This window comes from Rhinoderma darwinii, chromosome 3 (genome assembly GCF_050947455.1).
Source record: "Rhinoderma darwinii isolate aRhiDar2 chromosome 3, aRhiDar2.hap1, whole genome shotgun sequence".
NCBI lineage: Eukaryota > Metazoa > Chordata > Amphibia > Anura > Rhinodermatidae > Rhinoderma > Rhinoderma darwinii.
Genome location: NC_134689.1, coordinates 163466010 through 163492708, shown reverse-complemented (window position 1 = coordinate 163492708; position 26699 = coordinate 163466010). Strand labels below are relative to the sequence as shown.

Genomic DNA, 26699 nt, shown 5'->3' with positions numbered 1-26699 from the left:
TGAGTTACTTTTTTGAGTTTTCCACTGTACTGGTACTTCAGTGGCTTTGAAAATGTGACATGACGTTGGAAAAAAATTCTAATCTACGCTCCAATAGTCAAATGGCACTGCTTCCCTTCTGAACCCTGCCGTGTGCTCAAACAGCAGTTTACGTTCACTTACAGGGTATGGGGAGCCGGAGATCCAGTTTAGGCCCCATGCCCACTTCAGTTTTTTCCTTCAGGGTGCTAGCCGTTTTTCTGACGGCTAGCACCCTGACCCATACATTTCAATGGGGCCATGCACACTTCAGTTTTTTTTGACGGTCCCGTTGTTCCGTTTCCAATCCAAAGTAGAGCATGTCCTACTTTGGTCCGAGATTCCGTGACCGTCAGGCCCATGCAAGTCAATGGGGCCGTCAAAAAAACTGAAGGCACACGAAAGGCATCCGTGTGCCGTCCGTATGTGACGGAGCGGTTGCCTAGCAACGGCTGGGCAGGCAGAAATACATTACAGAAATATTACACTAATTGGCAGCCACTTGTCTCTATCAATCACTGATAGAGAAAAGAGGCTGCTGATAAAAAAATAAAATAAAAAGCAGTTCATACGTACCCGGTCGTTGTCTTGGTGACTAGTCCCTCTTCTTCCTCCAGTCCGTCCTTCCTTCCTTTCTGACACGGCAGCCTGTGATTGGCTGCAGAGGCCGTTGCAGCCTGTGATTGGCTGCAGAGGCGGTCACATTAGATGAAGCGTCATCCCTGGAGGCCGGCCTTCTGATGTCATCCTGACGTGCGTGACCGCCACTACAGCCTGTGATTGGCTGCAGCGGCGACATGGATGAAACGTCATCGCTGGAGGCCGGACAGGAGAAATGCAAGTATGAACGTATTTTTTTATATTACGTTAAAATTTTCTTTTTACGAGCACCGAGCATGGTACTGTCCAGGGTGCTGAAAGAGTTACCGCCGATCATTGCAGCCCATTAACTCTTTCAACACCCTGGACAGTACCATGCTCGGCGCTCGGAAACGGAAACACGGAGTGCACACGGCCGCTAAAACGGGCACACGGATCCGTCACAAACGGCCGTGAAAACTGTGTCGGAAGTGTGCACGAGGCCTTACTGAAAAGCACAGTCATTCCAGACAGGTCAGAGTGAAGATCACGTGGGCGGCGCTGAAACCGAAAACAACATGATACAGGGATTGGTAAGTATTTCTGCACATAGCAGCCCACTGAAACGCCAATGTAACCACAAGCTGAGCACGTTCCATACGCAGCTGTCAATGCTGACACCCGGGACGAACGGCCAGGATCAGCGATCGCTATCTAACGATCGCTGGTTCAAGTCCACTAGGGGGAACTAATAAAATGTGTAAAAAAAAGTTTAATAAAAGTTATTAGTAGTGAAAAAAAAAAATTAAAATGTTCAAAAAAAATCCCCATTTCCCCATTTTTCTTCTAAAGTAAAGCAAAAAAGGAATAAAAAAAACTTGGTATTGCTGAACTATATAAAAAAGTCTGAAACTATTACAATATACCATTATTTAAAGAGGCTCTGTCACCACATTATAAGTGGCCTATTTTGTACATGATGTGATCGGCGCTGTAATGTAGATTTTCCGATCATTTTTGACGGAGTTATGACCTATTTTAGCTTTATGCTAATGAGTTTCTTAATGGACAACTGGGCGTGTTTTACTTTTTGGCCAAGTGGGCGTTGTGGAGAGAAGTGTATGACGCTGACCAATCAGCGTCATACACTTCTCCCCATTCATTTACACAGCACATAACGATATAGCTATATCGCTATGTGCAGCCACATACACACACTATAACATTACTGAAGTGCCCTGACAGTGAATATATATTACCTCCAGCCAGGACGTGATGTCTATTCAGAATCCTGACACTTCGCTAACATTTCTGTGAGATTTATAGCAAGGCAAGCGTAATCACGTTTTAAATGACAGTTTACAGCTTAATCTCGTGAGATTACTATTGCCTTGCTGTAAATCTCACACAAATGTTAGCGAAGTGTCAGGATTCTGAATGGATATCACGTCCTGGCTGGAGGTAATGTATATTCACTGTCAGGACACTGCAGTGCCGGTAGTGTGTGTATGTGGCTGCACATAGCGATATAGCTATATCGCTTTGTGCTGTGTAAATGAATGGAGAGAAGTGTATGAGGCTGATCGGTCACTGATTGGTCAGCGTCATACACTTCTCTCCACAACGCCCACTTGGCCAAAAAGTAAAACACACCCAGTTGTCCATTAAGAAACTCATTAGCATAAAGCTAAAATAGGTCATAACTCCGTCAAAAATGATCGTTTTCCTAAATAAAAAACACTGCTGTAATCTACATTACAGCGCCAATCTAATTATGTAAGAGATATGCCACTTATGTGGTGAAAGAGCCTCTTTAACTCGCACGGTGTACACCATAAAAAACAAAAAATTGAAAACACCAAAATCGCTGTTTTTTTTCTCACCTTATCTTGCAAATTTTTTTTAATAAAAAGTGATCAAAAAGTTGTACATAGCAAAAAAAAACTGTATCAATAAAAACTACAGCTCGTCCTGCAAAAAATAAGCCCTCACACCGCACAATCCACGGGGAAAAAAAAAAAGTTATGGCTCTCAGAATGTGGGGAAACAAAACAAAATAACTAAAGTAAGAAAATATAGAAAAGAACTATATAAAACTTGGTATCCAGGTAATCGTATTGATCCACCAAATAAAGTTAAGTTGACGTTTTTAGCACACGGTGAAAAACGTAAAAAGTTAAACAATTTAGGAATCAGTTTTTTCCAATTTCCCCCCACAAATAATTCTTTTTTCAGTTTCCCAGTACATTATATGGTGCCATTAGAAACTACAACTCCTCTCACAAACAATAAGCCCTCACACCAATACTGACGGAGAAATTTTTTAAAAAAAATTACGGCTCTTGGAACGCAGGGAGTGAAAATCGAAAACGAAAAAATTAAAAATGGCTCGGTCCTTAAGGGGTTAAATTTTAGCAAACAGCTGTAGAGTCAAAAAGCTCACTACACCCCTACTTAAATCTCGAGGGGTGTACTCTCCAAAACCGGGTCCTTTTCAGGTTGATTCTTATGTTTTGGTGCTGCAAGGCCTGTGCAATAATGAAATTGTCCCTAATAAAAAGGAGTCCCCAAAATCCCCAAGGTGCTCGATCATTTCTGAGGCCTGTGTTGCAGTCCATTACCACACTAGGGTTACATATGGGATATTTCTAAAAACTGCAGAATCAGGGTCATAAATATTAAGTTATGTTTCTGTTAACACTTTCTGCTATTACAACATATAAGCCTTATAAACATCCTAAAAAGGTAAATCAAATAAAAAAAAAATGGATGTGTTCATAAAGAGAAATATTTATTTACTCATTTGTAAATAATCTATTTTAGAAGCAGAAAGTTTCAAGTTTAGGCCTCATGCACACGAACTTAATTTTTTCCTCCCGTAAATACAGGTCCTTTGTCACGCGTATTTGACCCGTATTCCACCAGTATTTACGGACACTTGCCCGTAAATACGGGTCCGGTGTCACCAGTATTCCAGCTGTATTCACGGACCCGTTTTCTCTGCACTAATCGGCAGCCCCGTCTCTCCATCAGTGCTGGAAAGAGAGAAGGGGCAGCCATTTCGGGCAGAGTTTCCACAGCGATTGAAAGTAAAAGAAGTTCATACGTACCATTGTCTCTGTGACGCGTCCCTCTTTTGACATCCAGTCCGACCTCCCTGGATGACGCGGCAGTCCATGTGACCGCTGCAGCGGTCACATGGGATAAAACGTCATCCCGGGACGCCGGACTGGAGGAAGAGGCAGGTGAGTTAACTTTTAATACTATGAACTCCAGCGGTAGTCACTGTCCCGGGTGCTGAAAGAGTTACTGCCGATCAGTTAACTCTTTCAGCACCCTGGACAGTGACAATCCCCTGACGTCGCCTAGCAACACTCCCGTAATTACGGGTGCACACACGTAGCCACCCGTAATCACGGGAGCCCCATAGACTTCTATGGGCCTGCACGTGTCATTATTACGGCCTGAAATAGGCCTATATTTTTCAACGGCACGGGCACCTTCCCGTAAGCATACGGGAAGGTACGCGTGGCCAATAGAAGTCTATGGGCCCGTAATTACGGGCCGTACGTACGATTCGTAATTACGAGCGTTTTTACGTTTGTGTGCATGAGGCCTAAGGCCCTGTTCACACTGAGTTTTTTGCAGGTAGAAAATACTGCCTCAAAATTCAGTTTGGAATTTTGAGGCAGATTTTGATCTGCCTGCACGCCGTTTGCCGCGTTTATCGCTCTCGCCCATTGAGCACCACTGGGCAAAACCGCAGCGAAATACGCTTTCTCCGCCTCCCATTGAGATCAGAGACGTAAGCGCCCGAAGATAGGGCATGTCGCTTCTTTTTCCCGCGAGCGTTTTTTTTCCCCACTCGTGGGGAAAAACGCCTCCGCCTCCCATTGAAATCAATGGGAAGCATTTTCGGATGTTTTTTGGCGCGTTTTCCGGGTCATAAAACATGTAAAAAAAAAAAACTGTGTGAACAGGGCCTTAGAAGAATGCAAATATTTCAACATTTAAGAAAAAAAAAAAATATGCAAAATGTAAAGTGTAAACATCAGATACAATTAACTATCAAATTAAAGTATAATGTGTCACGAAAAAAAAAATCTCAGAATCACTTGGATTCCTGAAAGAATTTTGAGGCAGTTTTTTTTTTGCCTGCATTAAAAACTTAGTGTGAACAGGGCCTAAAGGCATTGTCCCACCTCAATAATTCATAACCTATTCACAGGATAAGCTGGGACTGGAGTGCCAAGTCCCCTGTGGATAGGTGATAAATTGTTGTGGTGGGATAACCCCTTTAGGACACCGCCTGTTTTGGCCACGTGGACACAGAGGATTTTTTCAAATCTGACATGTGTCATTTGATGTGGTAATAACTTTGGAATGCTTTTAACTATCCAAGCGATTCGGAGATTGTTTTCTCGTGACATGTTGTACTTTATGTTAGTGAAAAAATGTGGTCGATAAATTCAATATTTAAATTGTGAAAAACTTCAAATTTTTGCGAAAATTTTCATTTTTCTAAATTTAAATGCATCTGCTTGTAAAACAGATATTAATACCACACAAAATAGTTACTAGTTAACATCCCCCATATGTCTACTTTATGTTTGCATCATTTTTTCCACATCCTTCTATTTTTCTAGGACGTTACAAGGCTTAGAACTTTAGCAGCAATTTATCATATTTTCAAGAAAGTTTCAAAAGGTTATTGTTTCAGGGACCAGTTCAGTTCTGAAGTGGCTTTGGGGGCCTTATATATTAGAAAGTCCCCATAAATCACCCCATTTTAAAAACTGCACCCCTTAAGGTATTCAAAACCACATTCAGAAAGTATTTTAACCCTTTAGGCTGGGTTCACACGAGCATGTTACGTCCGTAATGGACGGAGCATATTTCGGCCGCAAGTCCCGAACCGACCACAGTGCAGGGAGCCGGGCTCCTAGCATCATACTTATGTACGACGCTAGGAGTCCCTGCCTCTCCGTGGAACTACTGTCCCGTACTGAAAACATGATTACAGTACGGGACAGTTGTCCCGCAGCGAGGGAGTGACACCTAGCATCGTACATAACTATGATGCTAGGAGCCAGGCTCCCTGCAGTGTGTTCGGTCCGGGACTTGCGGCCGAAATATGTTCCGTCCATTACGGACGTAACATGCTCGTGTGAACCCAGCCTTAGGCGTTTCACAGGAATTAAGGCAAAAATAGAGGTGAAATTTACAAATTAATTTTTTTTTGCTGAAATTCATTTGTAATAAAAACATTTCTGTAACACAGAAGATTTTACCAGAGAAACACAACTCAATATTTATTGCCCAGATTCTGCAGTTTTTAGAAATATCCCACATGTGGCCCTAGTGTGATAATGGACTGAAGCACCGGCCTCAGAAGCAAAGGAGCACCTAGTGGATTTTGGGGCCTCCTTTTTTTAGGAATATATTTTCGGCACCATGTCAGGTTTGAAGAGGTCTTGTGGTGCCTAAACAGTGGAAATCCCCCAAAAGTGATCCCGTTTTGGAAACTACACCCCTCAAGGAATCTTTCTAGGGGTATAGTTAGCATTTTGACCCCACAGTTTTTTTGCAGAATTTAGTGTAATTAGTCTGTGAAGATGAAAATCACCTTTTTTTCTGCGAAAACATAGAATTTTTTCATTTTTACAAGGAATAAAAGAGAAAAAGTACCCCAACATTTGTAAAGCAATTTCTCCCGAGTTCGGCAAATTAATTAACCCTTTCAGGACTGATCATTTTTTTGCTTTTTCATTCCCCGCCTTCCAAGAGCCACAACTTTTTTATTTTTCCATCAACAGAGTGGTGTGAGGGCATATAGTTTGCGGGAAGAGTTGTTGTTTCTATTAACACCATTTAAATTACCATAAAATGCACTGGGAAACTGAAAAAAATAATACTTTGCAGGATGAAAAATTGGAAAACTGATTCCTCCATCGTTTTTGTTTTTACGTCTTTCACCGTGCGGTAAGAAAGAAAATGTTAGTTTTATTCTGCATCTCAATACGATTACGAGTATACCAAATTTATATAGGTTTTTTATATATATATATATATATATATATATATATTTTACCACTTTTACAAAGAAAAGTTCTATTTGTTAAATATTGGTTATGTTTTGTATCATCACATTTTGACAGCCAGAACTTTTTTATTTTTTGGTCGATTGAGCGCTGTGAGGGCTTATTTTTTGTGGGACGAGCTGTACCTTTTATTGGTATCATTTTATGGTACATACAACTTCTTGATCACTTTTTATTACAGCTAAGGTGACCAAGAAACAGCGATTTTGACGTTTTAAATTCTTGATTTCTTACAGCGTTGACCGTGCGCAATAAATTACATTTTACTTTATTCTGCGGGTCGGTACGATTACGGCAATACCATATGTATATAGTTTTTTTTTTATGTTTTGCAGCGTTTGCACAATAAAATTATGTTTCGATAAAATAACTTATTTTCTGAGACACCATATTCTGAGAGCCGTAACTTTATTTATTAGTAAAAAAAAAAAAGCTGTGGCAGGTCTTGTTTTTTAGGGGACGGGTTGTAGTTTTTAATGGTACTATTTTGGGGTAAATGCGACTTTTTGATCACTTTTTATTCAATATCTTGGGAGGGGTGGTAACCAAATAATAGCGATGCTCGCATAGTGAGGTCACAGTCACTCTGACAGTAAGTCTATGAGGACCAGCCAGAGGCTGGTCCTCACAGGCTTCCGTACATGGCAGACCCGGAGACCGTTGTGTGGCCTCCGGATGCCATTACAAGCATCAGCAACCCCCAAAATTACATGGGGGCTGCTGATGTGCTACAAACCCCCTAAATGCGGCGATCACAATCAAGCGCCGCATTTAATGGGTTAATTGCCGAAATCAGCAGCGATGAGCCGCTGATCGGCAACACTGGCCGCAAGAGTGGAGTTTCAGCTGTCGGCGACAGCTGACCTCCCGTTTCCCGGTGCACACGGTCGCCAACAGCGTGCACCTGAAACAACTCAGTAACTATACGTCCTCATGCGGGAAGTGACCTTCCATTCTGGTCATTAGTAGGGAGGGGATTGATTTAAAGAGGCTCTGTCACCAGATTTTGCAACCCCTATCTGCTATTGCAGCAGATCGGCGCTGCAATGTAGATTACAGTAACGTTTTTATTTTTAAAAAACGAGCATTTTTGGCCAAGTTATGACCATTTTTGTATTTATGCAAATGAGGCTTGCAAAAGTACAAGTGGGCGTGTTGAAATGTAAAAGTACAACTGGGCGTGTATTATGTGCGTACATCGGGGCGTGTTTACTACTTTTACTAGCTGGGCGTTCTGACGAGAAGTATCATCCACTTCTCTTCAGAACGCCCAGCATGTTCTCGAGAGATCACGCTGTGACGTCACTCACAGGTTCTGCATCGTATCAGACGAGCGAGGACACATCGGCACCAGAGGCTACAGTTGATTCTGCAGCAGCATCAGCGTTTGCAGGTAAGTAGCTACATCGACTTACCTGCAAACGCCGATGCTGCTGCAGAATCAACTGAAGCCTCTGGTGCCGATGTGTCCTCGCTCGTCTGACACGATGCAGGACCTGTGAGTGACGTCACAGATCTGCACTGCCAGAAGCTGGGCGTTCTGAAGAGAAGTGGATGATACTTCTCGTCAGAACGCCCAGCTAGTAAAAGAAGTAAAAACGCCCCGATGTACGCACATAATACACGCCCAGTTGGACTTTTGCAAGCCTCATTTGCATAAATATAAAAATGATCATAACTTGGCTAAAAATGCTCGTTTTTTTTAAAATAAAAACGTTACTCTTATCTACATTGCAGCGCCGATCTGCTGCAATAGCAGATAGGGGTTGCAAAATCTGGTGACAGAGCCTCTTTAATGCACACATGCAGGGCGGACATACCATTGGCGTATGATGTGCAGCTGCACAAGAGCCCAGTGGGTAAGGGGGCCCACTGTCTTTTTATAAGCAACTATCCGCTTCCTTCTGTATACAGCTCACAATTAGGGGAGATTCACACGAACGTTGCGTTTTTGCGCGCGCAAACAACGCAGCGTTTTGCGAGCGCAAAAACCATTTGACAGCTGCGTGTGTCATGCGTGTCTGATGCGCGGCTGCGTGATTTTCGCGCAGCCGGCATCATAGAGATGAGGCTTGTCAACGCCCGTCACTGTCCAAGGTGCTGAAAGAGCTAAATCTTTCAGCACCCTCGACAGTGAATGCCGAACACAACAGCGAAAAACCTGTAAAAAAAAAAGATAAAGTTCCTACTTACCGAGAACTTCCCGGCCGTTGCCTTGGTGACGCGTCCTTGGTGACGCGTCCTTGGTGACGCGCCTCTCTTGACATCGGGCCCCACCTCCCTGGATGACGCAGCAGTCCAAGTGACCGCTGCAGCCTGTGATTGGCTGCAGCCTGTGCTTGGCCTGTGATTGGCTGGAGCTGTCACTTGAACTGAAGTGTCATCCCGGGAGGTCGGACTGCAGGAAGGAGACAGGAGTAATCGGTAAGTTAGAACCTCGTTGTTTTTTTACAGGTTAATGTATTTTGGGATCGCAAGTCACTGTCCATGGTGCTGAAACAGTTTAACTCTTTCAGCACCATGGACAGTGACTATCTCCTGACGTCGCGTACCGATAATTTTTTTGCCGGGATCGGCCAAAACGAGTTTGGCCGAACCCGGTGAAGTTCGGTACGCTTGTCCCGCTTCGCTCATCGCAAAGACACTCCGTTTGGATGTTCGGAAACAGAAAAGCACGTGGTGCTTTTCGGTTTTCATTCATCCTTTTCACTGCTGTTGCGCGAATCACGCTCGTCCCACGGAAGTGCTTCCGTGTGGTGCGCGTGATTTTCACGCACCCATTGACTTCAATGGGTGCGTGATGCGCGAAATACGCAGAGTTTTTGAACCTGTCGCGCTTTTTGCGCAGCAGACAAACGCTGCGCAAAAAGCACGGACTGTCTGTACTGCCCCATAGACTTGTATTGTCCATGCGTGCCGCGTGAAAACCACGCGGCCCGCACGGACCGAATACACGCTCGTGTGAATCCCCCCTTACTGGTGGATTGTTAGAAAAACTTGAGGGTGCTCGATCATGAGCTATTAGAGAGCCAGAGGCACGTATACAGTACCTGCACACCGCACACATGTTTTGCTATATGGGGAACTTCCACAGCACTGTCAATGACTGGGTAGTGTTGCTTCTCAGTCCTGTATACAGCTACGTCCTTATCAACTGACAAAACTCAAGAGCACAGATTAGAGCTGACTGCAGCATTCACGGGAAAATGAGAAAGGGGGATGCCCCAGGATCGCATCACAGGAATCCCTGTGACGCGATTGAGGGACATACCATATATGGCCAGACAGCCCAGGGTCCACTGAAGGACCCCATGGCTGTCCTACCATATTTCCTGTTGTTAGGGAATACTGAGGTATGTCCTAACAACTGCCTGTGTACTATCAGCACACAGGCTAATGTACTGCAATATAGATATATGCCAGTACACTAAAGTTTAAAAATAAATTAAATTAAAAAAAATACACACACCTTTTTTTACAATAAACATTAAAATAAGTCTCAATACATAAAATATACACACATTCGGTATTGGCGCGGCCGTAATAACCTGCACAACTATTTTTTTGCATCATTTATGATGTGTACGCTGTAAAACAATTATCACTTATTGTGGGGCATGAGGTGTGATGATGAATTTAACCTCCATGTGCCTCACATTAAGGCTGGTTTCACACGACCTATTTTCAGACGTAAACGAGGCATATTATGCCTCGTTTTACGCCTGAAAATAGGGCTACAATACGTCGGCAAACATCTGCCCATTCATTTGAATGGGTTTGCTGACGTACTGTGCAGACAACCGGTCATTTACGCGTCGTCGTTTGACAGCTGTCAAACGACGACGCGTAATAATACAGCCTCGTCAAAAGAAGTGCAGGACACTTATATACATTATATGCAGGGCACTTCTTTCAGACGTAATTTGAGCCGTTCTTCATTGAACTCAATGAAGAGCAGCTCAAAATTTACGGCTGTCAGACAAGCCTCGCAAAATGCGAGGAGGAGGAATTACGGCTGAAACGAGGCAGCTGTTTTCTCCTGAAAACAGTCTGTCTTTTCAGACGTAAATGCCTGCTATCGTGTGCACATACCCTAAGGCATCATTTACACGAGCGTAATATACGCGCGTGCTTTTCACACGTGTCGTACGCACCTATATTAGTCTATGGGGCAGTGCAGACAGTGCGTGGATTTTGCGCAACGCGATTGCGTTGCGTAAAACTCACGACATGTCCTTTCTTTGTGCGCTGTTCGCGCATCATGCACGCATTGAAGTCAATGGGTGCGTGAAAACCACGCATGCCACACGGAAGCACTTCCGTACGAACTGCGTGATTCGCGCAACAGCTGTCAAACTCTGAATGTAAACAGAAAAGCACCACGTGCTTTTCTGTTTACAAACATCCAAACGGAGTGTCATAATGACGGCGGCTGCGCGAAAATCACGCAGCCGCGCATCATACACTGATGACACACGCAGCTGTTAAGTGCCTTTTGCGCACGCAAAACGCTGCGTTTTTTTGTGTGCGCAAAATGCACACGCTCGTGTAAATTAGGCCTAATAATAATTAACCCCATCATGTACCTTACATATTAACCCATTAGGACTGAGAAACATGACGGGGTTAATTACTATTAATGTGAGGCACGTGGAGGTTAAATTCATCATCACACCACACATCAGAAAATGGAAGAACTATTTTTTTTTATTACTGTTGGAAAAGTATCATTTTGGTATCGAAATCACAATACTAAACGAAGTATCGGTATCCAAGTCCAAATTCTAGTATCGTGACATCCCTACAGCAAAGGATATAAAAATGTCGATTGTTTATTAGTGCGGTGTATGACGAATGAAAGCCAACAAGATCCTTCTAAAGTACACTTTGTTACTCGGCCCACACCGATTGCCATACATAGTTTTAAATCTTACTAGTCAGATGACACAAAGAGAATACAGCTCTCTGATTCTCTTAAATGTGTTCCATCCATAGCTGCCCATCTCCCAGATACCAGCCACAGATGCCCCCCAGAATGCCCGCCTGTGCTTATTTCTTGAGGTAACTTCTCCCAGAATATAATGAAGCACGCTCGTGTGAAAAGAGGCGACGCAGTGACGGGTGTCCGTGTGACGTCAGTTACGTGGAATTGACTATGGAAGCGTGATTCACAATTCAATTTAGCTGAATTGAAGAAAAGCGTACAAAGTGATACCAGGATTTTTCATGGTATAAACTAACGAATTCTGTACACGTGGAGGGGTTGCATCCATATTCTAATATACTATCAGGATCATTTACAAACACTGGTGCAAAAGATATGTGCTCCACAACTACCAATCAGAATGTATTTGTCATTTTTCAAGGAGCATCTGAAAAATAATAGGTGGGATCCGATTGGTTGTTGTGGATTATTCCTCCACTTTACTCTTGCACCTGTCTTTATATATGGCTCCCTATACATCTTTAAGATCCTGACCCTGGAAAAAACGTCCTGATCTTAGAACCTGGAGGTGACAATACTTAGGATTTGAGCAGCAGATGGTAATGTATCCCCCAGGGCAGCTGATGGGTGGGAAGCAGGAAGGACCAGTAAGGATGCGGTGGGTGAGGGACATAATGGAAGCATTAGTTATATTACCCCTATTGTACACACAGGCCCTGCCAGCTACATGCAGCTCCTGTGTGGGCCAATGCCAACCAGCGGGTAGAGAGATAAATCGCTGCAATCAGTGTCCTGAATACTCGGTAGGAGTCCACAACCAGGGCAATGCCAGGGAGACTAGGGCCTTCCATCCGGGTACAGGTAGCCGCGGACTATGGCAAGGTGTCTGGGCGAGGAGGGCATCGGCTACGGCGGTGCATGTAGTAGGTACATGGGAGGCGACACAGAAATGCAGGTCTGGGATCCGCACAGTGTCCCCGGGCCACAGCCTACACAGGCCGCGATGTTGTCCCTGCACCTCTCTGAGCATCCTCGGCGACAGCAGCAGCACAACCTCCCCAGCGTCTGCCCCTCTGTCATAACGAGCTGCCCGTCCTGCTCGACCCTTCCACCAGGCCCCGGCCGGCTTGCTGCACAGCAGTAACGCCGCACTCACCTCTGGGTGCAGGATCGGGACGCAGCCAGCGTCTTTCTCATATTCCTCCATGGTAGATGCTAGACTAGAGTGTATGTGCTTCTTGGAGGTTCTGACGTCACGCGATCACATGTCTCTGCGGTCACGTGACCGCTTTCATACCTTTTCCTGCTTTTTTTTTCCCCCCCAGCGCGTGCAGATAGCGAGTGGGCGGCAGGGGATACGTTGTGAATGTCTCGTCTGGGGGATCTGCTCTATGGTTTGTGTTTAGGGGTGTCTGCTTGAGGGTCTGGTCTGACTTGGAGAGGGGTCTGTGTTGTGGAGGGGGCTTTGTTTTGGGCAGGTGTGAGTTGGAGGGGGAGGGCGGGTCTGCTCTGGGGTTGCTTTGCCCGGGGACTCTAGCATTGCTTCTGATGTCACTATCCATATACGGACAGTGACGTCAGGAGTTTCCCTGAAAAGGGAAGTATACTTGTTATGCTTTATTTTTTGTTTGTGTTTTTTTACATGTTCGGTTGTTGGACTACTTTGATTACGGTGTTGTTTTCATTAACCCCTTCCCGACATTTGCAGTATGGGTACACCATGACTTCCCGCAAATTGCCGTACCCATACGCCAAATGTTTGGCATCGGCTCAAGCTGAGCCGGTGCCATCATCGCAAAGATCTCAGCGGTATCTTACAGCTGACATCCGGCTGTAATGGCGGGACCGAAATTAGCATAGATCCCTGTCATTAACCCATTAAGTGCATAGCTCAAACGCGAGTGCTGCACTTGAGGTGTTTGCAGCTCATCGGAACCCCAGCAATGAATTAGTGGCTGCAATGGCAACCGGAGGCCTAATACTGGCCTCCCGGTCTGCCTAGCACGGAAGCCGGTCAAGATCCGCCCGGCGGCGGAGCCTGATTGGCTTCCGTAGCTGCCGGCGAGATGGCGTCAGGTCAGGAGCTGATCCTGCGTTATCAGCGGTGGAAGTCAGCTGTATGTTACAGCTGACATCCACCTGTAACGGCAGGAACTGAGGCTAGCTCCGATCCCTGCCATTAACCCCTTTGATGCAGCGATCGCTGCATCTTAGCGGTTACTAGCAGATCGCCAGCCCTGACAGGCAATCAGGACTGGCAACTGCTGTTATGGCAACAGGAGACACAATGGCCTCCTGCTCTGCCATTACGGAGACGAAGCCTAATCGGCTTGCTGTCAGTGAATAACTGACAGATCTAATACATTGCACTACGAAGGTAGTGCAATGTATAAGAAAAAAAACATCAGACAGTTGGACCTTCAAGTTCCCTAGTGGGACTTGAAAAAAATGTGTAAAAATAAAAGTTTGAAAACAATAAAAGTTTCAAGTAATAAAATAAAACCCAATCACCCTTTTTCTCTTATCAAGTCCTTTATTATTGAAAAAAAATAATAAACAATATGTATTTGGTATCGCCGCGACCGTAACGACCTGAGGTATCAAAATATATTATTGCACGCGGTGAACAGCATAAAAAAACAAAACGTAAAAACCTATACCAGAGTTTCTTGTTTTTGGTCACTTTGCCCTACAAATATTGGAATAAAAAGTGATCAAAAAGTCGCACGTATCAAAAAATTGGAGATATAAAAACTATAGCTCGTCTTGCAAAAAACAAGCCCTCATACAGCTCCGTCGACAAAAAAATTAAAAAGTTATGGTTCTCAACTTGGCGACAGAAAAAATATATTTTTTTACAAAAGTAATTTTATTGTGCAAAACGTTGTAAAACATAAAAAAGTGCTATAAATTAGGTATCGCCGGAATCGTACTGACCCGCAGAATAAAGTTAACATGTAATTTATAACGCATGGTGAACGCTGTATAAAAAAGACTATGCCAGAATTGCAGTTTTTTGTTTACCTGGCCTCCCAAAAAATGAAAAATTTTGCGCTAAAGCTACGTCTTATTGAAGAAAAAGGATTGTTTTTATTTTCACTGCCCAATTCTAATAAATTATATGAAACATCTATGGGGTCAAAATGCTTACTACACCCCTAGATGAATTCCTCAAGGGTTGTAGTTTCCTAAATGGAGTCACTTTTTGGGCGTTTTCATTGTTTTGTCGCCTCAGGGGCTTTGCAAAGGCGACATGGCCTCCGCAAACCATTCCTCCTAAATGTGATCTCCAAATAGCGCTATTTCCATTCTAAGCCCTGCCATGTGTCCAAACAGCCGTCTCTTACCACATGTGGGGAACAGTTTTACTCGGGAGAAATTGCTTTACAAATTTGGTGGTGCTTTTTCTCCTTTAGTCCTTGTGTAAATTAGAAAAAAAATCGCTAAATCTACATTTTCTTTGAAAAAATTTAGATTTTAATTTTCATGGCCTACTTCCAATAATTTCTGAAAAAAACCTGTGTGGTCAAAATGCTCACTATATCCCTAGATAATTTTCTTGAGGTGTGTAGTTTCCCAAATGGGGTCACTTTTGGGGGATTTCCACTGTTTTGGCATCGCAAGAGCCCTTCAAACCTGACATGTTTCCTAAAATATATTCTAATAAAAATAAAGCTGCAAAATCCACTAGGTGCTCCTTTGCTTCTGAGGCCGGTGCTTCAGTACAGTAGCATTCTACGGGCCTCATGTCGGATATTTACTAAAACTACAGAACTTGGGCAATAAATATTGAGTTGCATTTTTCTGGTAAAACTTTCTGTGTTACAAAGAAAATTGGATTAAAAATTAATTTCTGCAAAAAAATATGAAATTTGTAAATTTCACCTCTACTTTGCTTTAATTCCTGTGATTTAGTGAAAATTCTAAAGGGTTAAGAAATTTTCTAAATGCTGTTTTGAATATTTTGAGGGGTGCAGTTTTTAAAATGGGGGGACTTTTTGGGGGTTTCTAATATATAAGGCCCTCAAAGCTACTTCACAACTGAACTGGCCCCTGTAAAAATAGCCTTTTGAAATTTTCTTGAAAATGTGAGAAATTGCTGCTAAAGTTCTAAGCCTTGTAACGTCCTACAAAAATAAAAGGATGTTCAAAAAACGATGCCAATCTAAAGTAGACATATGAGGGATGTTAGTTAGCAACAATTTTGTGTGTTATAACTGCCTGTCTTACAAGCGGATACATTTAAGTTGAGAAAAATGCTAATGTTTGCAATTTTTCGCTAAGTTTTGGTGTTTTTCATGATTAAATACTGAACATATCGAGCAAATTTTGCCAGTAACATAAAGTCCAATGTGTCACAAGAAAACAATCTCAGAATCGCTTGGATAGGTAAAAGCATTCCGACGTTATTACCACATTACCACAGATTTGAAAAATGAGGCTGTGTCAGGAAGGTCAAAAGTGGCTAAAGAGGGAAGGGGTTAAAATAGTTAACAAGGGTTGTGTTGTTTTTTTTATTTCAATAAAATGTTTTTCTATGTGTCTTTTTTTTAAACTATATTACTACTGCCTTAGGCCCCATGCACACGAATGTAAAAACGGCCATAATTACGGCCCGTAATTACGGGCCCATAGACTTCTATTGGCCACAGGTACCTTCCCGTTTCCTTACGGGACGGTTTCCTGTGCCGTTGATAAATATGGAAAATGTCCTATTTCAGGCCATAATTATGGCACGGGCAGGCCCATAGAAGTCTATGGGGCTCCCGTAATTACGGGTGGCTACGTGTGTGCACCTGTAATTACAGAAGGTTTGCTAGGCGACGTCAGGGGATTTCTTAGCAGAGTCGCTGAAGAGAATCTGATCAAAAAATGTCACTCACAAAACTGCAGGCGAAGAGCCTCATTTTATTTGTTGAAGACTACCCAGTGATATGGGGCAAATGGCTGAAGGAGTACAAAGACACTGTGGCTAAGGAACAAGCCTGGAACGAGGTGGTTAAAGAGGCTCTGTCACTAGATTTTGCAACCCCTATCTCCTATTGCAGCAGATCGGCGCTGCAATGGAGATAAGAGTAACGTTTTTGTTTTTTTTTAAAACGAGCGTTTTTGGCCAAGTTATGACCATTTTTATATTTATGTAAATTAGGCTTTCTAAAGTACAACTGGGCGTGTTTAAAGTAAAAGTACAACTGGGCGTGTATTGTGTTCATTACATCTGGGCGTTTTTACTTCTTTTACTAGCTGGGCGTTGTGTATAGAAGTATCATCCACTTCTCTTCACAACGCCCAGCTTCTGGCAGTGCAGACACAGCCGTGTTCTCGAGAGATCACGCTGTGACGTCACTCACTTCCTGCCCCAGGTCCTGCATCGTGTCGGACGAGCGAGGACACATCGGCACCAGAGGCTACAGTTGATTCTGCAGCAGCATCAGCGTTTGCAGGTAAGTAGCTACATCGACTTACCTGCAAACGCCGATGCTGCTGCAGAATCTACTGTAGCCTCTGGTGCCGATGTGTCCTTGCTCGTCCGACACGATGCAGGACCTGGGGAAGTGACGTCACAGCGTGATCTCTCGAGAACACGCTGTGTCTTTGCACTGCCAGAAGCTGGGCGTTGTGAAGAGAAGTGGATGATACTTCTATACACAACGCCCAGCTAGTAAAAGAAGTAAAAACTCCCCGATTTAACGAACACAATACACGCCCAGTTGTACTTTTACTTTAAACACGCCCAGTTGTACTTTAGAAAGCCTCATTTACATAAATATAAAAATGGTCATAACTTGGCCAAAAATGCTCGTTTTTAAAAAAAAACAAGGTTACTCTTATCTCCATTGCAGCGCCGATCTGCTGCAATAGGAGATAGGGGTTGCAAAATCTGGTGACAGAGCCTCTTTAAAGGAATAGTGTCGCCCCCAAAAAATTTTTTATATCAGTTTGATGTTAGTGTTTTATAAAAAACTTTTGTATTTATTTGTGTGTTTGTGTGTTACTTTTTTTTATTTTTTTACTTTTTCTTCCCTATGGGGGCTGCCATTTTTTTTTCCATTTCTGTATGTGTCGATTAACGACACATACAGACATGGAATACGGCAGCTCCAGTCCCATAGTGAATGCGAACGGGGCCTGTTCCATCCACTATGGTGTACGCCGTCTGTGTGGGAACGGCGCATGCGCCGCTCCCACACGGTCCAAGTTGAACTGAGCGCTGGAAGTAGACCGGAAGTCGCGGCCGGACAGTAAGATTACTACTTCCGGTCGCGGCTTCCGGACTTGTGCACTTGGAGCAGCGGCAGCAGATGGAGCGGACGGACCGGAGGGAGCGGCGGCGACAGGAGCAGGTAAGTGATTTCTATGTATGTTCGTGTTTCAGTGTGTTTACTAGTGTATGTTAACCTTCTACACTGTGTGTTAGCTCAAAAAATGGCGACACACAGTGTAGGAGGTTAGACCGTTCAATCCCCTCGTTTCTCCCGGCACTAGCCAGGATAAAGGAGGGGGGGATTCTGAGAGCTCACTAGAGCGAGGGATTTTAAAAAAAAAAAATAAATTTTTTGCTAACAACACATTCCGTTTAAGTCCCTCCACCCGGAGGAATGAGAGTCGGCAACGGTGAGAGAGCGCCGCAAACTAGGTAAGTTGCCACCCCCTCCCCCCAAATGTTATTGCAATCACCCTTTTTTTTTAAATTAAAATGTATACTAAAATTCAGATATTTTTTTTTTCCTCACACAGTGGCAAATGCTAAGTCGCGAAGGAGCACCTGCCGCGACCAGTTCCGGCGCGAGATGGTGTCCAAAGGCCGCAGCGGGGAAGGACAGATGAAGAAAAGGCCATATGTCTACACCCAGCAACTGCAGTTCTTGAAAGTTGGGATGGACATTGGGCCGTAAGTATACAATTATGTCAAATGTCATATGCTATTGTGTTTAATTTTAACGCATGGGATATGTCCCACAGATACCTGTATGACATCGCATATCCCCATCCGTCACACCTTGAAAGGTTGCCAGGGGACATGCTATTGTGTTTCATTTTAACGCATTGGGATATGTTATGTCCCCCAGATACCTGTGTGACATCGCATAGCTCTATCCGTCTTTTTTTTTTTTTTTTTTTTTTATCTCCTTTAAAGGGAATGTGTTGCCAGCAAAACATGTTTTTTTTTTTTAGTTAAACAATTAGTGTATAGGTGATTAAACATTGTTCTAATTTTTTTTTTTTTTTCACGAGTCAGGAAATATTATAAATTGGATTCAATTGGATTCTAATTTATAATATTTCCCATTGCTGGTCACTAGATGGAGCCATTCCCAAAATTGCAGCATTGCATGTGGTAAAGCAACCACATTGCTTTATGCTGCAAAATTGGGTAAAAAGCCCTCGCTCTAGTGAGCTCTCAGCATCCCCCCCTCCTTTATCCTGGCTAGTGCCGGGAGAAACGAGGGGTTTGAACGGTCTAACCTCCTACACTGTGTGTTGCCATTTTTTGAGCTAACACACAGTGTAGAAGGTTTACATACAGTAGTAAACACACACTGAACACAAACATACATAGAAATCCCTTACCTGCTCCATTCGCCGCCGCTCCCTCCGGTCCATCCGCTCCGTCTGCTGCCGCTGCTCCATGTGCACAAGTCCGGAAGCCGCGACCGGAAGTAGTAATCTTACTGTCCGGCCGCGACTTCCGGTCCACAGGAAAATGGCGCCGGACGGCGCGCATTTCAAATTGAACTGTGTGGAAGCGGCGCATGCGCCGTTCCCACACAGCGGCGTACATGTTAGTGGATGGAACTGGCCCCGTTCGCAGTCCCTATGGGACTGGAGCTGCCGTATTCCATGTCTGTATGTGTCGTTAATCGACACATACAGAAATGGAAAAAAAAATGGCAGCCCCCATAGGGAAGAAAAAGTGTAAAAATAAGAAAAAGTAACACACAAACACACAAATTAATCCAAACGTTTTTAATAAAGCACTAACATCGTTAACATATTAAAAAAAAAATTGTGGTGACACTGTTCCTTTAAAAAAGCTTTAATAATATTTTAGCTACCTATATTGAACTGATTCAATACTTTTTTTTTAAACATAGAACTAGCGATAATCTTCAGGAAGTTGACTCTGATGCTACGTTGGTGGAGTCTCCGTCAGGGACCACGAATCCCCCCTTAGAGGAAAGTACGCCTGTACTGGAGGATAGGACATCACCCCCACCACGTCGTCATCATAACAGAAAATGAGAAAAAGGGGAGAGACTCTCGTCCACAGACGCTTATGTGCTGGCCCATCTCCAGCGAAGAGCAGAGGGCGGTTTGGAGGACGTGTTTGGGAAAACAGTGGCTCCACATCTGAAAAGGATGCCATCTGAAAGGCAACTTCGATGCCAATTGGCAATCCTTGGAGTCCTGGACACATTCATGAACAATCCGGCTCCGATGGAACTCTGCAATGCAATTGTGTTTCATCGGAACAGGCATGTCATGCAATTTTCCCCTATCACCACTCCACCCCCACCGCCACCGTGTGCCTCCACCTATCCTGATATGAGCCCTCAATTCAGCCAGGATCGGCCCACGTTCAGTGCCCCCGGCCAGTTTCCTGGTGGCCAATACGCTTATCCGCAAGTGCAGGGAGGGGAACTGCAAGGTGCTAATGTGGCGGGGCCTTCTACTGAGGACTTTGTCCGTTTGTAGTTTTTTTTTGTTATCTGCTTGTTGTTTTTCTTAAATTTGTGCTTTTTTTACTAAAAAATTTGTTGCACCAAAATACTTTGCGTTTTTTTTGCTTATTTGGTACAATACATTTCAAGTGTATGGTAACAAACGGTGTATGTATGTAGATTTCCACATTACACTTCATATTGGTCTGGATTTTAGAAAAAAAAATTGGACCGTGTGTTGCTTTTAACCAACAACCAAAATTATCATTTTCATTGTGTTTGCATTTTTATTTATGGAAAAAGTGAACATATCATAATTGTAATGAGGTATTGGTATGTATTTCTGCGCACAATACTTTTTACCATTAACTTTACATAACATACAATGATATCTGAAAGACAGCGGGAGCTCAGGGAGTTAAATGCATGGCTTAAGTCTTGGTGTAGAGGAGAAGGCTTTGGGTTCCTAGAGCACTGGGATGACTTTTCATTGGGGTACAAACTGTATTCTGCAGATGATTTGCACCTAAATGGAAGGGGGTCTGCTGTGCTGGGGGAGAGAATTCTAGCTGGGGTGGCGGAGTGTTTAAACTAGGGCTGAGGAGGAGGTCAATGTAGAAAATAAAGGGGTAGTTAGATTAGAGAGGGGTCAGACTATATTGGTGGGGGGGGGGGGAAGAAACAGACTGTGGGGAGAGGACTAGACAACAAGATAAGGAGATCCTTTTGTTACAAAACAGCAGTGTAAATAAAAAAGCCCAAATGTCAAATAATCACATTTCTGATAATAAAAGTGGAAAACTGAAAGGCAAGTTAAAGTGTATGTTCACAAATGCCAGAAGTCTAACAAGCAAAATGGGGGAGCTGGAGGCCTTGATACTGGAAGAAAATATAGATATAGTTGGTGTTGCTGAAACATGGCTAGACTCTTCTCATGACTGGGCTGTAAATCTACAGAAAGACAGGACAAATAGGAAAGGCGGTGGTGTATGTGAGAAGTGATATGAAGGCGAGTGTGAAAGAGACATTAGAGGGTGAAGCTTGAGAGGAGGTTGAAACCTTGTGGGTGGAACTAGGAAGGGAGGTAAACACTGAAAAAATTACTTTTGGTGTAATCTATAGACCCCCCAATATAACTGAGGAGATGGAAGTTCAGCTATATAAACAGATGGAGCGGGCTGCACAGGGGGGGTACTGTAGTAATAATGGGAGATTTTAATTTCCGGGATATTAATTGGTGTCATGGTTCGGCTTCAACTGCAAAGGGGAGACATTTCCTCAACATGTTGCAGGAAAATTTTATGGACCAGTTTGTGGAAGACCCGACTAGAGGTGAAGCTCTGTTGGCTCTGGTCATTTCTAATAATGCAGATCTTGTTGGGAATGTCAATGTCAAGGTTCAGTTATTTCTGTCCCCCTTTTCATAATATTCAGAGATTCTCTAGTGACTGGTATAGTGCCAAGGGACTGGCGCAGGGCAAATGTGGTGCCTATTTTCAAAAAGGGCTCTAGGTCTTCCCCGGGTAATTATAGACCAGTAAGCTTAACATCCATCGTGGGCAAAATGTTTGAGGGGCTATTAAGGGACTAAATACAGGATTATGTGACAAAAAATAGTATTATACTTGACAGCCAGCACGATTTTACTAAGGACAGAAGTTGTCAAACCAACCTGATCTGTTTTTATGAAAAGGTGAGCAGAAGCCTAGATAGAGGGGCCGCTGTGGATATAGTGTTTTTGGACTTTGCAAAGGCATTTGACACTGTCCCTCATAGACGTCTAATGGGTAAATTAAGGACTATAGGTTTAGAAAATATAGTTTGTAATTGGATTGAGAATTGGCTCAAGGACCGTATCCAGAGAGTTGTGGTCAATGATTCCTACTCTGAATGGTCATCAGTTATAAGTGGTGTACCCCAGAGTTCAGTGCTGGGACCACTATTATTCAACTTATTTATTAATGATATAGAGGATGGGATTAATAGCACTATTTCTATTTTTGCAAATGACACCAAGCTATGTAATATAGTTTAGTCTATGGAAGATGTTCGTGAATTGCAAGCGGATGTTTGGGCATCCAGTTGGCAAATGAAGTTTAATGTAGATAAATGTAAAGTTATGCATCTGGGTACCAACAACCTGCATGCATCATATGTCCTAGGGGGAGCTACACTGGGGGAGTCACTTGTTGAGAAGGATCTGGGTGTACTTGTAAATCATAAACTAAATAACAGCATGCAGTGTCAATCAGCTGCTTCAAAGGCCAGCAGGATATTGTCGTGTATTAAAAGAGGCATGGACTCGCTGGACAGAGATGTAATATTGCCACTTTACAAAGCATTAGTTAGGCCTCATCTAGAATATGCAGTACAGTTCTGGGCTCCAGTTCATAGAAAGGATGCCCTGGAGTTGGAAAAAATACAAAGAAGAGCAACGAAGCTAATAAGGGGCATGGAGAATCTAAGTTATGAGGAAAGATTAAAAGAATTAAACCTATTTAGCCTTGAAAAAAGACGACTAAGGGGGGGACATGATTAATTTATATAAATATATTAATGGCACATACAAAAAATATGGTGCTATCCTGTTCCATGTAAAACACCCTCAAAAAACAAGGGGGCACTCCCTCCGTCTGGATAAAAAAAAGGTTCAACCTGCAGAGGCGACACATGTGTATAAAGGGGCTACTGTAATAGCATATGCATAACAAGGATATATATGAGAGACCAAGGTACATAAATAGATAAATAAATAAATTAATTACTAACACCTGGGTATACTTATCAAAAAAAGGCTTGTGTAAGGTCCCAAATGATGGTATATGGTTATACTCATTAATGTAGCCTAACATTTGATAATGCATAAATCATTAGTATAAAGTGCACATGCAGTTGAGTGAGAGCAGCTTACCCATATTATAGCACACTGTTGTCTGGCATCACACCTGACGCACGTTTCGGCGAGGAATGCCTTCGTCCGGGTCTTTGACTCAATTCTTTTAGGTTGTTGTTCTTATACATTATATGAGTCATTGCTAATGTTACCAGCAGTCATGGGTATTCACTGTGTTATATGCCCTTTTCCCCCCATATATTATATATTATTTGAAGTAATTTACTTTGTATGACCTTCAAGGGGTATTTTGGTTGTCCTCCGCATTGGTTGTGAATCTATGCAATAGCCTACCGCAGGAGCTGGTCACAGCAGGGACAGTAGATGGCTTTAAAAAAGGGTTAGATAATTTCCTAGACCAAAAAAGTATTAACTCCTATGTGTAGAAATTTTTCCCTTCCCTTTTCCCGTCCCTTGGTGGAACTTGATGGACGTGTCTTTTTTCAGCTGCACTAACTATGTAACTATATTGCGGCAGAAATACATAAGCTCGCAGCCCACATCAAGGGTCCTCATTGGCTTGCGAGTCCCTAACTAATAACGCCAACCAGGATCTATCAGAAATAAACAGTCCTGAACCAATTAAAAAATGACAACTTTCCATATCCAATTATTTTCCGCCGTGGATTGCATCTATCTGCAAAGGGACCGCCCCAGCAGAGGACACAAAGTAGTCCGCATAGAATTCCCACGTCAACAGTCCTGCTGCTCCGGGTCTTCCATGCAGGGTGTTGTCCACAGGGACGCAAGAATTTGCAGGTACATTGTCCAGGTCAATGTCTAATGTTGACTCGTGAATCCTGCAAAAATTGTGCAGAATGACGCTGACTTGGATAACCAGCATCACATTCTGGGGATCCAATTGAATGGGGCTCTGGAATAAACGTCATTTGTTGCTCAGGTTCCCAAATGCACATTCCACATACCGTCTCGCACGGGTGAGCCGGTAATTAAAAATGCGCCACCTGTCATCAAGATCACAGCAGGGGGGAATGGCCGTAACACATGGAGGGATGGGCCAAAACCTTCATCTGCCACGATGATGAATGGCGCTGGTGGTCCTTAAGATCAAGGTAGTTGTCTTGGTTCAGGAATGGCAAGCTCGTTGGAGAGAAGATGTTCAACCATTCGGGAAGCCCTGAAGATGCCAGCATCCGAGGAGCTCCCATAGGCCCCTATATCAACAATCACAAATCGGTAGTCGCTGTCAGCCAAGGCCAACAGCATCACCGAGAAAAACTGTAATTGTAATACAGGGACACAGAGTGAAGCGGCTTCTTCACATGAATAAGTTTCCCATCCAGCGCTCCCACACAGTTGGGAAACTGCAGATTGGCTACGGATTGCTGAGGGCTTCTACCAATCTTCTGCCTTGGGCTGTGGCTTCACCAACGCTCTCAGACGCTGCCAGATGACTTCGCAGGTCAGACATGATCTGCGAAATTGTTGAGCAACCCAGCAAAAACTCAAAATGCAGTGATGCAAATGAGTTGACGGTTGCCAGGAATCTGTGACGAAAACCAAAAATAAATTAGTACTGCTGGTACAGGGTGACAGGACATCCACAGGGGACAACTACGATTATACAGGGCATGACGGGAATGGGCACAGGGTATAAGTACGGTTATACTAACTGTCGCAGGGCATGGCAGGAATGGGCACAGGGGACAAGTACGGTTATACTAACGGTCGCAGGGCATGGCAGGAATGGACACAGGAGACATTATGTGTTTTACTTGAGGGTGCCGATGAGCCTTTACTCTGGAGGGATGCACCATCGCATGTTGGTGTCCTGTAAGGTGATTCCAGGACAGAGGTCCAATAACAGACGGTTAAAGCTGGAGATGGACATGCGCCAGAAGTTGTGAAACTTCTCCGGCTGCTTCCGCAGGGCATCGTATAGGGTATGGAAATGGCCCTCCCTGGGCCTTTGGGAGACAATGGGGTGAACCCAATACCTCCTCTTCTTCCTCAACGGTTCCTAGTCCAGCATAGGTCGCTGTCCAAATCGCCGCAAGACAAGCCAGTACAGCAGAGCATCATCCACACGAGTATCTGACATCCTTGCTGTGAAATAAACGCCAAGATCTCAAACTATCTCAGCACAGGAATCGCACACAGCTCTCACAATGCACAAATGGCACATAAAATGGCGTTTTAGCGATCATGTGACTCTTTTAAGGGGCTTGGACATGATTGTGACATCATTTCCAGCCCACACCTTATTTTTTACGGGTCTGTAAATACGGGTGCCAACGGGTCCGTAAATACGGGTGGAATAATACGGGTGGAATATTTGTGACAATGGACCCGTATTTACGCCAGTATTTACGGGAGGAAAAAATAAGTTTGTGTGCATGGGGCATTTGTAAGGGCCGCTGTCTAATTGACAGAGCCCATTACTAAGGCGGGGCTTAGGCCCCATGCACACGAACGTGCTTTTGCGGCCGCAATTCCCACGAAAATCCACGGAGAATTGCGGCCCCATTCATTTCTATGGGGCCATGCACACGACCGTGGTTTCCACGCTCCATGCATGGTCCAGGCTCATAGAAAATAATGGCCGCAGCCATGTGCACGGCCCGCGATTTGCGGGCGGCTTGCGGGTGACACTCCGCCCCCAGCCGACCCGAAAATCATGGCAGTTCACATGGCTACGGTCGTGTGCATGAGGCCTTAGTCTTAGCTGTGAAAAGGCAAGCACTAACCCCCATTATTACTTCGGTGTCTGCCGCCATCAGGGGTAAATCCAAGAGTCAGGTACTTTCCAGTATCCGGCTTTCTGTAGTGATGGTCGGGGACTGGGGCAGCCGCAGGCTGGGAAGGCCAAAATATGTGGCCTTCCCCACCATGGTAAGGCTAGCCTGCTGCTGTAATGTTGTATATGGCTGGGTATGAAAAAGAGGGGGACCCCGTGTCGTTTTTTTATTAAAGAGGCTCTGTCACCAGATTTTGCAACCCCTATCTGCTATTGCAGCAGATCGGCGCTGCAATGTAGATTACAGTAACGTTTTTATTTTTAAAAAACGAGCATTTTTGGCCAAGTTATGACCATTTTTGTAATTATGCAAATGAGGCTTGCAAAAGTCCAAGTGGGTGTGTTTAAAAGTAAAAGTCCAAGTGGGCGTGTATTATGTGCGTACATCGGGGCGTTTTTAATACTTTCACTAGCTGGGCGCTCTGAAGAGAAGTAACATCCTCTTCTCTTCAGAACGCCCAGCTTCTGACAGTGCAGATCTGTGACGTCACTCACAGGTCCTGCATCGTGACGGCCACATCGGCACCAGAGGCTACAGTTGATTCTGCAGCAGCATCAGCGTTTGCAGGTAAGATCGACTTACCTGCAAACGCTGATGCTGCTGCAGAATCAACTGTAGCCTCTGGTGCGTATGTGGCCGTCACGATGCAGGACCTGTGAGTGACGTCACAGATCTGCACTGTCAGAAGCTGGGCGTTCTGAAGAGAAGAGGATGTTACTTCTCTTCAGAGCGCCCAGCTAG

The 26699-nt window shown here is 44.0% G+C and overlaps 1 protein-coding gene across 1 annotated transcript in view; it reads right to left on the bottom strand.

The window, feature by feature from the left end:
* Positions 1–12985, bottom strand: part of ZDHHC17 (zDHHC palmitoyltransferase 17) — a 115225-nt gene extending 102240 nt beyond the window's left edge. The window contains exon 1 of the mRNA XM_075856997.1: positions 12800–12985. Coding sequence (XP_075713112.1) covers positions 12800–12850 — 51 coding nt within the window. The 5' untranslated portion in view covers positions 12851–12985. The remainder of the gene's footprint in view (positions 1–12799) is intronic.
* Positions 12986–26699: the final 13714 nt, after the last annotated feature.